General features: G+C 38.6%; 1 protein-coding gene and 1 long non-coding RNA gene across 4 annotated transcripts in view; one reads left to right on the plus strand and one right to left on the minus strand.

Moving 5' to 3' along the window:
* The window catches only part of Rho-5 (rhomboid-5), a 94,627-nt gene that overhangs the window by 40,530 nt on the left and 38,719 nt on the right, over positions 1-15,378 (minus strand). For all 3 annotated transcript variants that reach the window (XR_011719414.1, XM_071715262.1, XM_071715261.1), the window contains exons 4-6: positions 14,865-15,310; positions 13,886-14,417; positions 12,974-13,462 (exon numbers count right to left, since the gene is read on the minus strand). Coding sequence is in view for 2 of the 3 variants with exons in the window: in XM_071715262.1 (XP_071571363.1) it covers positions 12,974-13,462; positions 13,886-14,417; positions 14,865-15,310 (1,467 nt within the window). In the remaining variant the exon portion in view is untranslated. The remainder of the gene's footprint in view (positions 1-12,973; positions 13,463-13,885; positions 14,418-14,864; positions 15,311-15,378) is intronic.
* LOC139777698 (uncharacterized) lies at positions 5,755-7,750 on the plus strand. The gene is made up of 2 exons (XR_011719415.1): positions 5,755-5,853; positions 6,312-7,750. It is a non-coding gene; the product is annotated as an uncharacterized lncRNA (long non-coding RNA).

Consider the following 15,378-nt stretch of genomic DNA (forward strand, 5'->3'; position numbering starts at 1 on the left):
TGTTTAATCATCTTTAAAACAAACTTTCAGCTGCTAACAGAAAACTGTTATAAAATGTTTGTCGAATTTTTCTAATTAATATTTCTGTGTGTTATTGCTTATTGTAAAGGTTAAAATAATTTTATGATATAAAAATTCTATTTAATTCTCTTCCTTTCTGAAATAGAAATTGTTTAAAATCGCCTTATAAAATTTTATAAAAATCATTTCAAAATGAAAAAGTCAACTCTTTCATTTCCCTCTCATAAATACACCTAAGCTCTTTGTAAATGACCTACTTTTCCGGCTATTATTCCCCAGTCACGTAAAAAAGAAATATTCAATTCATATCAATGCGACGTTTTTCTCTGGAAATTAACTAATTTGGCGTAAAGCACGCGTATTTTCTTTCAAAACCCTTTGTATGGCACGATATATATTCACTTTAGCAAGAGGGAGGTGAATTATAAAGTTATGCATCGTGTGCAGGGTGCTGGATAAAGAGAGAGAGGACTTCGTAGTCCCCCTGCGGGATTCCCCGAAGGTGGTACACCGGAGTCTACCCGGAGTTTCCCGTGCTCTCGCGCGTTTAAGTATGGCAGTCGCGATGAATGTTTAAGGAATAGCTTCCTGTCCGCGTCGCGTGTAGAATCCCCTTTCGAATCCCGCTTCTACAGCAAACTTTCCTTACGGTGGTTCGTTCTATGAGAATCTGCATCCTCTTTACATTTCTAGTCCTTTTCAGAACCCCTGGCTTTGGTTCGTTCACAAAGATGTCAATTTACATAAGAGGCGTTATAATTATTTAGATAATTAGAAACGTCAAGTTAATTTAATATATAATTATTTAATTAACTTTTGACAGATAATATGACGATTAATTAAAATAAAAGCAAGTTTCGGATATTCGTCCATGCTCTTTTTAATATTAAAATTTATTAAACTTTTATAAGTCCGAGTTTTCTTAACAAGTTCTTAGTAAATACCCTTTAGAAGAAGTTATAATCCTTTACAAGCTATTACTCCTTGTAATAAACGAAATAATTTTATTTAAATATTGTTAAATAAAGCGAATATTTTTGAAATTTCTCGACGATCGAAACAGCTCATAAAACTCTCGAATTTGTGGCTATCGTCGAAGAGCGCGGAAAACCGCCGTAAACAAGAGCGGTGGAGGGCGTATTCTCGAAAAATAGCTCTCGGCCGTGACGTAAAACTACCCGCGATCCATTAAGGTTCCGGAAAGGGCAGGATACAAAGGATATTTCGAGAGGGGATTAAGTCTCTCCTCCCCTACTCCTTCGACCACTTTGCCTTTCCTTATTTTTCTCGCCGCGAGAAGCAACATAAAGGAGAAAAAAATTACCGTGGCAATTGCGGTACGAAGTTTCTCGCGAAATTATTTAAAAACTTTTTCTACGTATACATCTGAAACGCGATTCTTAGAAAATTTAATGTTGACTTGCGTATTTTTGTGTTTCGACGGAATTTGTTTCAGAACTTTGGTTCTCAATAGAAATGTGATCGTTTAACGAAACTCTAATATAAATGCAAATGTAAAAATTCAGTATAAACATAATTGTATATAAATGCTTCATTGAACGCCAATTGCCTTAAACAATATGCTTAATACAAAACTTGATAAACGTATAAGAGTATAAACGATCTAATAAAGATAAAATTAGAGCAATTTTATTTGATCTTAGATTTATATTAGTTAAATTTAAATAGAAGGAGAAAGAAGGAGAGCGAGAGATAAAACTAGGGGGAGGGGGGAGAAAGAGAGGGGGAAGGGAAAGGGAGGAGAGGAAGAGAATAAAGTTAATGAATAAAAATGGATTTCTCTCGTATGTATTGACAGAAGACTCGAATCGATCGATCGCAATCTCCGATCCGGACCGCAATCACGCGAGAACGCGATTTCCGCGGCGAGACTTGCGGTCGTATTCCGTAGAATACCGTACGTCGCTCGCATAGTTTTGCACGGATGGTATTCGATAATTAGCCACCGGACACTCTTCGAGTTTCTCACGGGAATCACCTATTCCGCTTCGACTTCTATAATCCTTCTCATCGTAACCCCCTCGGCTCGCAATTTACGCCAATTTTCCGCCGATTTTCCGAAATCTTCGCATTATTCTACTCTCCCATCAATTCTTCTGCAAATTAGAAAAGATCTACGGAAATATCTATCGTAAATTCGTTCGTGGATGCCTTCTTTCTTTGCCATTTGTACAGTTTTGCCTCAAACATTTCGTTGTAAACTTACACGTATACGAGTTCTTGCAAATTATATTTCGATTCCATGCAAATTCCTCGCGGCTCAATCGTCAATCGTATGCAAATCTTTCCTTCAAATTACCTATCAAGCTTGTACAATTTTTTTGCTAATTAACGCTAGATTTTAAGAGGACTTTTTGCGAATTCCACGCGCCAGTTTTATGATAATTTTCTACCGGATTTTACTGAACGCTTTATGTGGGTCTTCCGCAATTTATTCGTTGATTTCCCGTGCCATTAATTTTTTTATCCGATAACTTTCGATGTTACGTGAGAATTGTTTGAATTATTCATCGAACGTATTCGAGAGGATTATTCGCTCCAATTAGGTCATTTTACGAGAACAATGTTAATCATTTTATTTAATTCTAGTAAATATAATCGCATTTAATTCCTGACACATGTTATTTATCGTCCGTTTATTTCGTGCGGAAGGACTTCACTTGGAAAATTCGATCTATCAATCATTCTTCCTATCACTCTCTGCAGTTTCGTGGCGTTTAAGAGTCATTATACCGCGGTTCAAGACGAAAACCCGGCTCAATGTCCAATGAAAGAGTCGCTGAAGAACAGTGCATCCGTTCTCTCCCTCTCGATGAAATTTTAATCCAATTAGAGCCACCAACCTCTGTCCCTCGCCCTTTCCCGCTCCCCCCTCCATCCCGCCCTTCGCATGCGTTTCGAAGCTAAAATCAATAAGCGTCGAGACTGTGAAAATGAGCGCTTAAAGCAGCTCGAAAATAATGGCTCGTCATTTCAATCGTATATAAGATATATAATATAAGAAATAAGATATAGAAAAACGTTAGAAAAACATAATAATAATAAATAGACCGAGCGTGAAACTCGACGACTGAACAATACTTGTTAGGAGGAAAGGAAGAGACTTGTGAAGGGGCCACATCAATCTCTCTCGACAAAAGAAAGTGAGAAATGTTGGGAGACAAAAGGGACGTCCAACATTTAGACAATGACCTCCAAGATTTTCTCTCGGTTTAACTTGCTTCTCGTACTCTAAAGTATTGTTGGCATGGAACGCGTTACGGGTTTTTATATTATGTCTATGATTCCGTTAATAGCGGCGGGAGTAATGGCGACCGTCTGGAATAAACTATGGGATTTACAAAAGTACGCAGACAAATAAATTTCACTCGCGCAGAACCGCGGCTACTTTTCCTCAACCAAAAACTTTCGCGGCGATAGAATTTTATGTCCCTGTTTATTTGCGGCTAATAAATCACATAACACTATTTATTATTATCATCGTCATCGTCATCGTCATCATTATTATTATTTATTATTATTATTATTATTATTATTGCTATTATTATTATGTAGAAACTTAATATGTACATATTAATTGATTAAACAAGCGGTTTTAGAAAATAGATTTCACATTGTAAAAGCGAGTAATATTATGAAAAAAATATTGAATCTAAAGATTCATAAACTAAAACTTACGGTAATAAAAACAAAATGTTTTTTCCATTTCTTCAAAAGTAATATTTTTTATAATAATGATATTTTATGCCTCGATATTATTATCATTATAATAAAAATTTTTGTTAATTTAATATTTTACATATGTCACATATATAGGAGGTGTCTCAGTTTAAAAGTTACACCTAAATAATTTCAGATAATTAAACTTTATGAAAAAATTTACTCAGGCTAAGTTTCGCTATTTTTTGGGTATGATGCATGCAAAATATTTTTTATGCCATTCATTTCTTAAAAATCAACATTATCAGCGTTCTTTTAAATAAAACGACGTAATTTTTCTTACATATAGTACGTAGACTCTTCCTTCATTACAAGTACTAAAATATTGAAGATGTTAAAAAATTAAGTTTAATGTTTGATATTCTGGCGACCGCCTGGCAAAGTGTTTGATATTCTGGCGTATTTTAATCTAAAGTATAAAATACCTCGCGCAAAATATTCCTCAACCTCCGTAACTTTCATAATATTTTTACGCGTAAAGTAATAAGATAAAATATTTGATATAAACAAAACACACAGCTGCTTTAACAAACGCAATTACACACCGCAAATTATAAATTGTTTTCGTAACTGTCACATTATGTAATCTTTTATGTCAATCAATTTTATTTAATAATTTTGTGCATAAAAGTATTAAAGCAAAAGAAAATATTTTTCAATATATTTTATATTACATTCTAACGTATTCTAACATAAAATATCTGATAAACTACTGATTTTATTTTGATAAATACTTTATCAAAATAAATCAGTAGTTATCTTAATACTTTTAGTACTTTAGTAAAATGGCTAGAGGAATTATATTAAATAAAAAATATTACATAGTTCCAAACAAACAAAATGTTAATATCTTAAAAAATACTTAATATAAAAAAAATGTGTTACTTACATCATACTTTTCTCTTGAAACTTTCGTCTGAGTCGTTTTGTCATACAATTCATTTTTTTCAGAATTAGTTAGGTGTGATTTTTATAAAAATAGAATACCCGCATATATTTAAAAAATAATTATTAATTATGTATTTATTAAATAGTCAGTGTATATTACAGTATTTTATAATGTTTTTACAGTACTTACATGACGAAGGAAAGATTTACGTCAGTGAATTACAATGCACTTCTCTAATTACAGGCGTGGCGGTAGATAAACTGACGCAATGTCAGATTTCAATGTCAGATTTCATTGCAACTACCGCGAGTTTATTTAACTACATTTGTGCGTGATATTTAAAAAAGTACCCTAATATAGGAAAAAAGGCAGAAACGCAAAATGCACAAATATCACAAGAGTATATGTCACAAGACACGAATTATTTTATAAAATTTTATCATAATTTATATAATTATCCGTTTATTCATAAATTACATTATTATATCATAATTAATTAATTAAGTGGTGCTTCACAGATTTATTTTCTTGGCATTTTAGGTTTTTATTTTTTTCTTTTATGTCAATATTGTCAATCTTGTTGGCATCGATATCGCAAAAATCAAATTTCTTTAAAAACATAATACATTATATAAATATGTCGAGAAAATGTTTTCTCTATTAAAACATAAATTTATAAGCATAATAATTATAATTATAATTGTAATAAAATACAATAATTAAAAATAAAATTTATATAAATATAAATTTTAATTCTGTAAATAAAGAGATGTATCTCAGAGAGATGGAATGTTGGTTTAGAATGTTATATTAAAATGTGTGTGCACAATTAGTTTTTACAAATATTTGCGTCCAATTTCACAGTGAAACCCGGAATCCGGAATCCGTATTGTTGCGCGAGCGAAAAATACCGTCACGTTTAAATATAGCTTTATCATACCGAACGACAAATGTCGAAGATACCGTATCGTATTACTGATAACCGACATAGCTTCATTTCAACGTTGATTTAGATTACGCCGGAATTTATCTGATTAATCGTTTCAACGTTTTGCATTCACAAAACAAAACGTTTAACCGCACGCACTACTAATTGCATCTCTCAATTGTATCGTTCAATACGTTAACAATACTCCAACAAGCCGGCTGGTCGACAACAACCGAGTAGGTCTGCCGGTAGAATTCACGAGAACATTTACCACGTACGGAATAACTGTACTGTATTTCCTTGAATTAAATCAAGATATTACCTTTCCACTACCTTTAAATAAGCGGAAAAGTAATTCATACTTCAATGCTATCTTAATACGAAATTGTTCAAAATAATTTCAAATTTTCAAAATAATTATTCCTCTTCTAAAAAGGAGATGTAAAGTGTATTGTTGTCGCTTTTCCGCGATGCCAATTGGTTCTCTTGCTGCGCTTACTTCATTTGCAGCTGTCATTGTATATTTTGACAGTTGTGTGTATCAAGGAGTTAATAGTGTAATAGTAATAGCATAATGTTAAAGCTAAATAGCGCGTCTGTAGTGTCTAGTTATTAATAAAAAAGCGTGCCTTTTTACTTACTTTTTTCGCATTTTTTTCACGTAAATCTGTTAATTACACACGCGAATTATTGCAACGCCTCCAACATTCAATCGTTCACTGTTTTTTTCAGTATTAGTCACCGAAATGCGGGGGTCGAATATAGGGCAAAGGGAAAAAAGCCTAAGTACAACATTTCACAATGTGCTATAACGGGTGCTCCGTCAGCAGAGACGCGCCGTGTACTGATCGGACGCATGCGTCGCGTCGTGTTGCACGTGGCGGTGGCCGTCAGCTGTTGGGCGTCAACAAGTCCCGCTAGAAGCGGGAGGAGTGGGAGGAGGTTGCCAACGGCTCGGAGCGCAATTGCGATATCCACTGTCTACCGTCTACCGCAAGCCGTTGGGAAAGAGTCAGATCGAGAGGACGTTTCGTCAATCCTCGCGGGGAATAATAAAAAGGAAGATCGATGACACGTGATATCCGAGAGGAATTTCGGCATTTCGAGCGTTTGAGAACAATTTAGGAGGAATTTGTATTAAGACATTTATATGTATATCCACGGAATGCTCGGCAAATATCTTTAAAGACGAAATAACTATTGTGTGCGTGTGTGTGTGTGTGTGTGTGTGTGCATGTATATTATTAAAATTTAATTTAAGTTCTCTTATATTTTTGAGCTCTCGCGCGATCGTATAATAATGTTATGTTATATTTGATTTATATGTAACAGCGCGAATAGAAGAATAAGGTCAACTTTTGTTCATGAAGATTTTCAACAACAGACACGTTGCAAATTTATGACAGCGTTAATCCTATCAAGCAAGCTTGAGAAGTTCGAGCGACAGTGGCGATGAGTACAACAAATTGAAGCTGAGACTTCGCAACAAAGAGACTCAGTGAACGAATACTTATAAATAGATTTAGAAGAAGGATGATGCAGAAAGAACACGAGAAGAGAGAGAAAGGGAACAAAGAGCGGAAAAAGAACACGCGCGCGCTAGCACAAAGCTAGATCAGAACAGAAGAAGCTGGAGAAGGGACAAGAAAGAGAATGCGATGAGAAGAAAAGGAGAGAACATGAAAGAGCGCGAAGAAAAATGAAACAGGGCAGAGAAAAAAAAGAGAGAGAAGAACAGAACGGGGACGATGTAGGAAAATGGGAGAGAAGGAGAGACGAGGACGGAGAACACAGGATAAATGTGAAGGCTAATGGAGATTCTTACGCAACTCATTTCGCAGAAAATGACACGCTACAGTGCCCGTATACTAGGTACAGTGTATATCTAGGAAGGATATCATTCTCGTGTAAGCTGAAGGTTCACTTTCACCTGCCATCCAACGAAATTAGAACGTTTCTCAACGATCTGTACCGGCGATCTGTAAAATTATTTTTACGCGTTCTCGTCTTTCGGACATACTGGACACTTTTATGCAAAAAATACAAATTAACAAAAAAAAAAAGAGAAAAATGGGTAGTGTACGTAGCTGAGTCAACAATATAAACTTCAGCGCTTTAAACTTTCTCAAATCTATTACAGTAAAAATAAAAGACGACAAATCTTACTTGGAGATGGGCTAATTCATTATTCTACGACACTTCGCTTATTAAATTTGCTAATTAAAACCAGCAATCATTAGCAGAAGCCTTAGCGAAGAATGTTGACTGTTAAATTAATTACTTGATAACTTTATTTTCACAAATATCATATCTTTTATGCGAAATATTGAATTAATATTTCTTATTAGTAATATACCATATCAATATTCGATAAAATCATGCAAAATAAATCAGATTTTAATATTGAATAAATAACACAAATAGCAGGAAAATAATAATATTTTCTAACGTTTTTCAGACAACGAATATTCGCGCATGATTAATTATATTTGCGAAAATGATTTCTATAAAATAAATTTCTATAATATCGTAGATATATTCTCTGTTTCCCCCTCAATTTGAACCTTCCGCTTGCTATATTTTTGCAATAATCGATTTTACACGCATGCAGTAATGCATGAGCAACAATATTTTATGAGGATATAGATGATGATGGGATCTAATAGGATCCGCGGTTTGCGTAGATTCCGCTAAAAGCCTCCAAACCAGCGGACTACTATTGCATTATCTAACGCATTATTATGCAACCTACGATAAGTCGGGGATAGAACGGGGGATTTTGTTTATCGCGATATATTAGCGCTATTATGTGCCATGTTCAGAGATACAAGGAAACCTATATTATTCCCTTTCTACAATATAATTATGACAAATACTATTTTAATCTCTTATTTTAATCTTTCACAATCTCTCGGAAAATTCATAAATTATATTTAAAAAAATATATATATATTTTTTATTATATAAATATACATAAATTAATTTAATTGAGAGCTCATCCGTTCTTCCTACCTCAAACTCTGATTTATTAGTCTTACTTGAGCTGCTCGAATCGCCAAACTTTCATTCCTATTCAGAACTACATTTTTCGATTTTAATATCGTCGCTGTCAAGGAACGCAACGAATTGTCCCGAGTTTACAAAAGACGCAAGGGGTAGTTTTCAACTCCCGCCTCTAAAGTCCGTTCCCGAAGGAAACATGGGGCAAACTCTGAAGAAAGGATGCCTAAAGAGGCAATGAAATATCCTCGAGGATACGTTTTCTCACCCTGGAATTTATCTTGCAAAGTGACGGTTATTATTTATGCGCTTTTTTAACTGCATATTTAAACAACAAAATATGTTACACATAAATTCTGATAATTCAGCAGTGCGCACCATCGTATCGATTATGTAGATACGTTATAATGGCCCGACGGTTTGTCATCGAAGTTACATTATTGTTAGATAATACGAACGTGACCGGATTCACGTGACCGGAAGTGACCATATTCTCTGCATCCCGAATGTGTCAAAACGCGTTTATGGACAGGATAATAGGCAGGATCACCAGGAGGAAACCCCAAAGGACGTTCAGTCGTGAATCGCGAAGGTGACCGCGAGATTTTGGTTCTCACATCCCGCCGAGAAGCATGCCGATGCTGTGGGTACTTTCGTTTCTAAAGAGATTCCTAAATTTACTTTGACTCGAAATAAAAATACCATGCGAGCCAACATGATAGCTAACTAGATTGTCGGATAATTCGATCTCTGTGGCTCCAATTCGCCGCAAAGATCAAAGAATACTTATAGAATATTCAGGACCACATGGAAAAAATGTTCCGAATACGTCAATCTAGATAATTAAATACACCCAATTTTTTTGCAGAAGAATTAAATTTTTGCTATCGTTATGAATTTACCATTTTATGCTATTTTAATTTCACCACTACAATTTATCATTATAATAGTATTTTACCATTTTTAATTTATCATTATTATTTATCCAATCATTTTAAACTCGCGTGAAATTCTTGAACTTTCGAGGAATATGAGAGATTTTTATTTTTGCATAGTATCAGAAGAGATTTCAATTCGCAATGATTTTTCCTAGAAAATTGTTTTAACTGGCTCAAGAAATATGACTCAATATTGCGATAGTAGGGGAGACCGGGGCAAACTCGACACCGGGGCAAACTTGACACTAGGCTTTTTGCCAATTTAAATCTATCGTAGAAACTTGCTTTTCCTACTGTAAATGCGTCTTCATGTGCCAGTATTATAAACGAAATTTGGTGATACTCTGAGTTATGGTGTAATTTTTAACGCGACATAAGCGTTTTTGATGGTGAAAAGTAATTTTTCTGATCTCTCGAAAATTTCTACTCTTTCATCGAGCTTTGCTCTTGCGAACCTATATGTAAGTGATTTTGATGCTCTATACGAATCCGATAATAGTTTTTGCATATTTTCAAAATTTTCATGTTTTTGGAGTGACAAAAGTGAAAAACGAAGTTCGGGGCAAAGTCGACACCACGCCGTTTCATCGGCTTCCAATAACAAACGATGCTTGTCATACAGTCATATATATGGCTCATGACAAATGTGTGTGCACGTCCGATCGCGAATTTACTTGCATAAATTATTTTTCAGACGTGAGTTTACATGAAAATAATTGAAAGTTCAACAAGTTTTGTTTTCATTATTTCCAATTATTGTTTTATTTAATTCCGAATTTTTGTACTTTCCAAATACATGATGAACAATGTATTTTCAGTTTCAGACAATAAAAAATAAGTTCCAGATCAAGTTGTGTCGATCAGGCAAAGTGTCGAGTTTGCCCCGGCATTTTTCAATTTGAAAAATCGTCGCATTACTTTTCCTTTCCTGGGGGCAAAACTAAGCGACATACAGCAAAACTTCCTTAAGCAATTTTGTACCTGAAGGAACACTCTTTAAATGTGTATCATTGAATTTGCTTGAAAATTTTAATTAATTGTTGAAAATTGCCTGTGAAAAAATCGTGTCGAGTTTGCCCCGGTCTCCCATACGTCTAAATTTCGATGGCTGCATTAAGGACGGGATCGCGTCAGAAATTTTGTCGCTAAGGGTATCAGAAAAGCGGGAGGGTGGTGCATGGATGAGGCGGGCGAGGATAAAATCCTTAATTGAAACTGACATGGCGACGGCCGGTGTCAGATTGCAATTTCGTGCGACGGGGCCAGTTAAACTCACGAGCACGACATAATTACCGAAGTTGCCAGCAGCTCGTGGAACATCGTCGTTACCGGTGCAAGACAATGCCCGGATCCTACCCCTTACGACTTCCGGGTCATTCGTCTGCCCCCCTTTATCCCCCATCCCCATCCACCGGCCCCCATCAACCCCTCGCCCACCGCGAGCGGATCGTACTGCAGCAATCTGGATTAATTTGGATGAAATTTGAATGAAGAAGCGGAGGTGGACCAACTCTCCATGAAGGCCGACTTCATGCGAAAACTCTTCGGGGATCATCGTTTGCAGTTAATTCCATGGAAATTTTACAATTTTAAATTAACATTATCGTGTTAACTACGGATAATAAGTTGTCCGAAAAAATCTGAATTATTAACTTAATTAATATTCTTTGGTTTCTTAAGGAGATCCCATTGTTCCGTTACTGCTATATAAACGCGCAATATGGGTATCACTGAAGAATTGCAATATTCCGCTCTGCGACAGAAAATGTTTTATCGTTTTTTATACTTGTCAAGACTGTCGAATGTCAACTCTTCGACAATAAACAATACAAGAAACTTTGTAAACCTTTCTATCCCGCACAGTATCGGATCGTTTGAACGTGTTACCGTGTGCTCAAAGATATCCCGCCTCTGGCCTACAATTTCAACAATTTGTTTCTACGTCTGGCCGATCCCCTCCGGCGATCGATTGTCAACCGCGATTTATTCTCGGCGCGTCTCCAAGACAAAGGGGCGGCAATTTTTAGCGCAAAATCAGAATTTAGGACGCGAGTCCGCATTTGGCGGCGCAAAAGACAAAAGCCTCGAAAAGGTCATACACACTTTCGTCACGGCAATCAGGTTAATAGAGTATATCACCGGCCCGTTTTATCTTCCATACCGAGATCGCTTCAACGATCATTCAAGCATCCTCAATGACGAAGAACGTTATGCGCCGAGACTCTTTTGGCGATACAGCCTATTACACCGATCGATCCGCCATATAGGGAGGAAAAGAAGGGGGATAGGCCGTTTTCAGTCGAATCCGGAGGAACGACGAAGGGGTGAAGAAAGCGCTGTGTTGAACCCAAATCTCTTGGGCTTCCCCCCCCCATCGGCCCCATAAATAACATTTATCCCCCAATTAGGGGCCTCTTCCATTCTAATTCGTGAGCTTTATTATACAGGCGCATTATTACTCGAGCATGTGCATTGCGGAAGCTATCCCATTTTACCCCGACCCCCGGCCCCGCGGCGCTCCGCTTTACCCTATAATCCCCGGGTTACACGCGCAAGCTCTCAACACACGCTACAGCTTTCGCCTGTTTTTAAGCTCGCCGTAATCAATATTTCTTCTTTTTTTCGCCGACGATTATACGCGCGATTTACATCGAAATTTGCGGCTAATCGGCGGGAGGAAATCTTGCTTTGAAATTTGATATATCGTGTGCTTTTCCAGGAAAAAAAGAGAAGGAAATTAGAATTTTTATGTTTCGGAAATTACATCAGCGTCTTTTTAAGAACGCGGCTGTTACTAGAGGCGAGGAACTCTGAACTTTTCTGACAACAACAAAAACAAATATTTTGCTTTCCAAGTGTATGAAGTGTATGAATATGATATTTTATGTACGATACACTTTATATTCTGTAATTAAGATTCTAATAAAAAATCAACTCGCACATAAAGGAAAATAGTATATTGTGCACCAAGGGGCGAAAGTAGCGTTTTTCAGACGAGTGTGAAGTTTGCCGCCCGAGCCGAGGCAAATCACACGAGTCTGAAAAAGCTTTCGCCCCGAGGTGCACACGATATTTTTCACAATACCTTTACGGAAAGTTCGACTTCCATGCCTAGAGAGAGGCGAGAGTGGTCAATTTCACGCCAAGGCGGGATAGCGGGCGGAAAGTAACCACTTTCCTCCCTGTTTAGCGGGTGGAAAGTGGTCACTTTCCGCCCTAGGGAGGAAAGTGGTTACTTTCCGCCCGCTATGCCGCCTTGGCGTGAAATTGACCGCTTTCGCCCCTCTCTACAGGCATGGAAAGTCGAACTTTCCGTGGAGGTGTTGTGAAAACATTATTTTCTCATTTTAATTAGTACAGAATCAGAGTTTTATGCTGTTTACATAACTGTAAACCTAGATTTCCCGTAAAATTCCCGTATTTAGATGCAACAACCTCAAGGGTCCTCCTACTCACCATGAAGAAGTCTGCGTGGGTATCGCCGGTAGCGTTCCAGGTGGCAGGGACCTCCTCATCTGGCAGCAGGCTCTGCCATTAGCGGACACGTCTCCGCAACAGGCGGCTGGATTCGCGCACACGTGACGGCCGACCCCGACGCCGGCGGTCGTCGTGGTCGTCGCGGCGCCTGTCGTCGCGCCGAACTCGACCGCGGAAGCGCGCACTTTGGGCCTCAACAACGGCGACGTGGCAAACGTCTCGCGCTGTGTGGACGTCGTGCTACTGGAGCTGCTGGACCCGGGACTTCCGCCCAGCCGGCCGGACGTCGCGTATGCGAACCCGCGGAACCGAAAGTGCGCCTGGTACGGGTAACCAGCGGGCGGTGGTAGCCGATAATGGTGATGGAAGCCAAGGTCGCGACGCATGTATGGATCACCTGGATCGCTCGCGGGCACGTATCGATCGGTCGGCGTGTGCGCCGCGGGCGGCACATATCTGTCCACGTACCTGGACAAGCGTGGACATACCAGGCTTTCATGTTTTACTCGAAATAGACACCGACAGTTTGAAATAAAACTCGGCTTTTAAAAGAAAGTAAGCTGTCATTGGAAATAAACGGAAATAAATCGTGCGCGGTTATGCATCACAAAAATAATTGGTATTTGTTGCCATTTTTTAATATCCGTATCACAAATAAAATTTAGTGTTATATATAGCTTCATTTATATTTAAGTTCTTGAAAAATAGACCACATGTTTTATTACAGTGCAATTAGGGGAAAAGGAATAACTTGTTTTTTCGGGATTATATAAAGTCGTTACGTTAATAAGAGTCTTTTGAAAAAGAAAACACAGAGGATACTGTAAAATGTCTTCAAGATTGGTACATATTACGAGATGTATAGCAATCTTTTATGACGTTGACTCTTACCTATCTGGGTAGAGCACTTCGGGGGGCGGCTGGGGCACATATCGTTCAACGGGGGTGTGCGCAGTTGGGGGTACGTAGCTGACGTTGGATGAGCAGTAAGTGCGATCGTTGGAGGACGTCACGACGTCGTTGGCGCAAGAGATGGGTGTTATGCGGCCGGTGTACCTGTCCTTAGGCTTCGGCAGGGATAGGTACTTGTCGGCGACGCTGCGCGCCGGCGAATAACGATCAGCAGGAGCGTGAAAGCGATCAGCTCCGGAAGTGGCCTGAAATCGGTCGCCACTACCGCCGGCGGCAAAGTATCGGTCTTGCCCGAATTGGTGATCGTTCTGACTGCCGACCGAGTAGCGATCGTAGCTCTGAACCGACTTCGAGACCAGATATTTCTCAACGGTACTCTTCGTGTTCTGATAGCCACCGCCGCGGTGGACATTCGTCGACGCCTCGGACGTCGGCGAGATTGACGTAAAGCGCTCATTGGAGGCCGATGATTGGGTACCGGTCGTTGTGTACGGCGAGTGATACCTGGAGCCTGAATTTCGAAAGAAGAATTAGTACTGATAGCGATTAAATAAAGGTTTGTCGAAACATGAGAAATCACCGAGCTATCGCAATTTCGCAGAATTTCAAACAAAGCGTGGAAATTGTATAGATATGATATATATTCGATTTTTAATATTCTTTCACTCTATCTATTTATTTTTTCTGAAAATACACTTTTAATAAATTGTCCAGCAAGGATTTAGGTCAAAAATTCCGTAGCTAAAGAAATCCTAATATCTAGATTTGCGGGGTAAAAAATTCGACATTTAAATTCGTGGATATTTGATCAGTGATCACCTAAATATTTAAAGCACTTGAATATTTAGGCGATCAAATATCCACGAAACCAAGAATACATAAAAATGTTAGTGGGAAAAAGAAATCGATATCGAAATATCTCAGTCCTTCGCTCGAGAAAAGCAAGACGCACACTTACCAGTCTCTGACGAGGAGGACGACGAAGAGGACGTCGGCGCCAGGAGACGTTCCGTGGAAGAGACGATGTAGCGCGGCGTCTCGGCATTGGATAGCCTGCCGTCGTGCGCGGGTGACGATCCGGCCAGGTATCGATCGCTGGAGAACCTGTCGATCGACCGCGATTGACTGCAACGCTGTAGCGCGAGGTCGTTGAAGCGATCGTTGCTGGACACGTATCGCGTCTGACTGCCGACTTCCGGGAAACCGGAGTACCGGCCGAAGTCGGCGCACGCTGGAGAGCCGATGGACCGATCGGTATACTTCTGACAGACCGTCTCGACGCCTCTGTCAGTGTAGAGGCGCCGATTTTGCTCGTTACTACTGGAGGAAGTTTGAAGTGACGAGCGGTCCGACGATGAATAGCGCTGATGCGCGCTCTCAGGATTAGGCGAATTCGAGAGGAACCTGCGGATATCCCAAAGGGATCGAGTAAACGTGAAATATACTTCGAGGCATAAAAATAGAGCACAGTA

This window comes from Temnothorax nylanderi, unplaced genomic scaffold (assembly GCF_030848795.1).
Source record: "Temnothorax nylanderi isolate EJ_2023f unplaced genomic scaffold, tnyl_v1.0 TNYL_tig0158_pilon, whole genome shotgun sequence".
Classification (NCBI taxonomy): domain Eukaryota; kingdom Metazoa; phylum Arthropoda; class Insecta; order Hymenoptera; family Formicidae; genus Temnothorax; species Temnothorax nylanderi.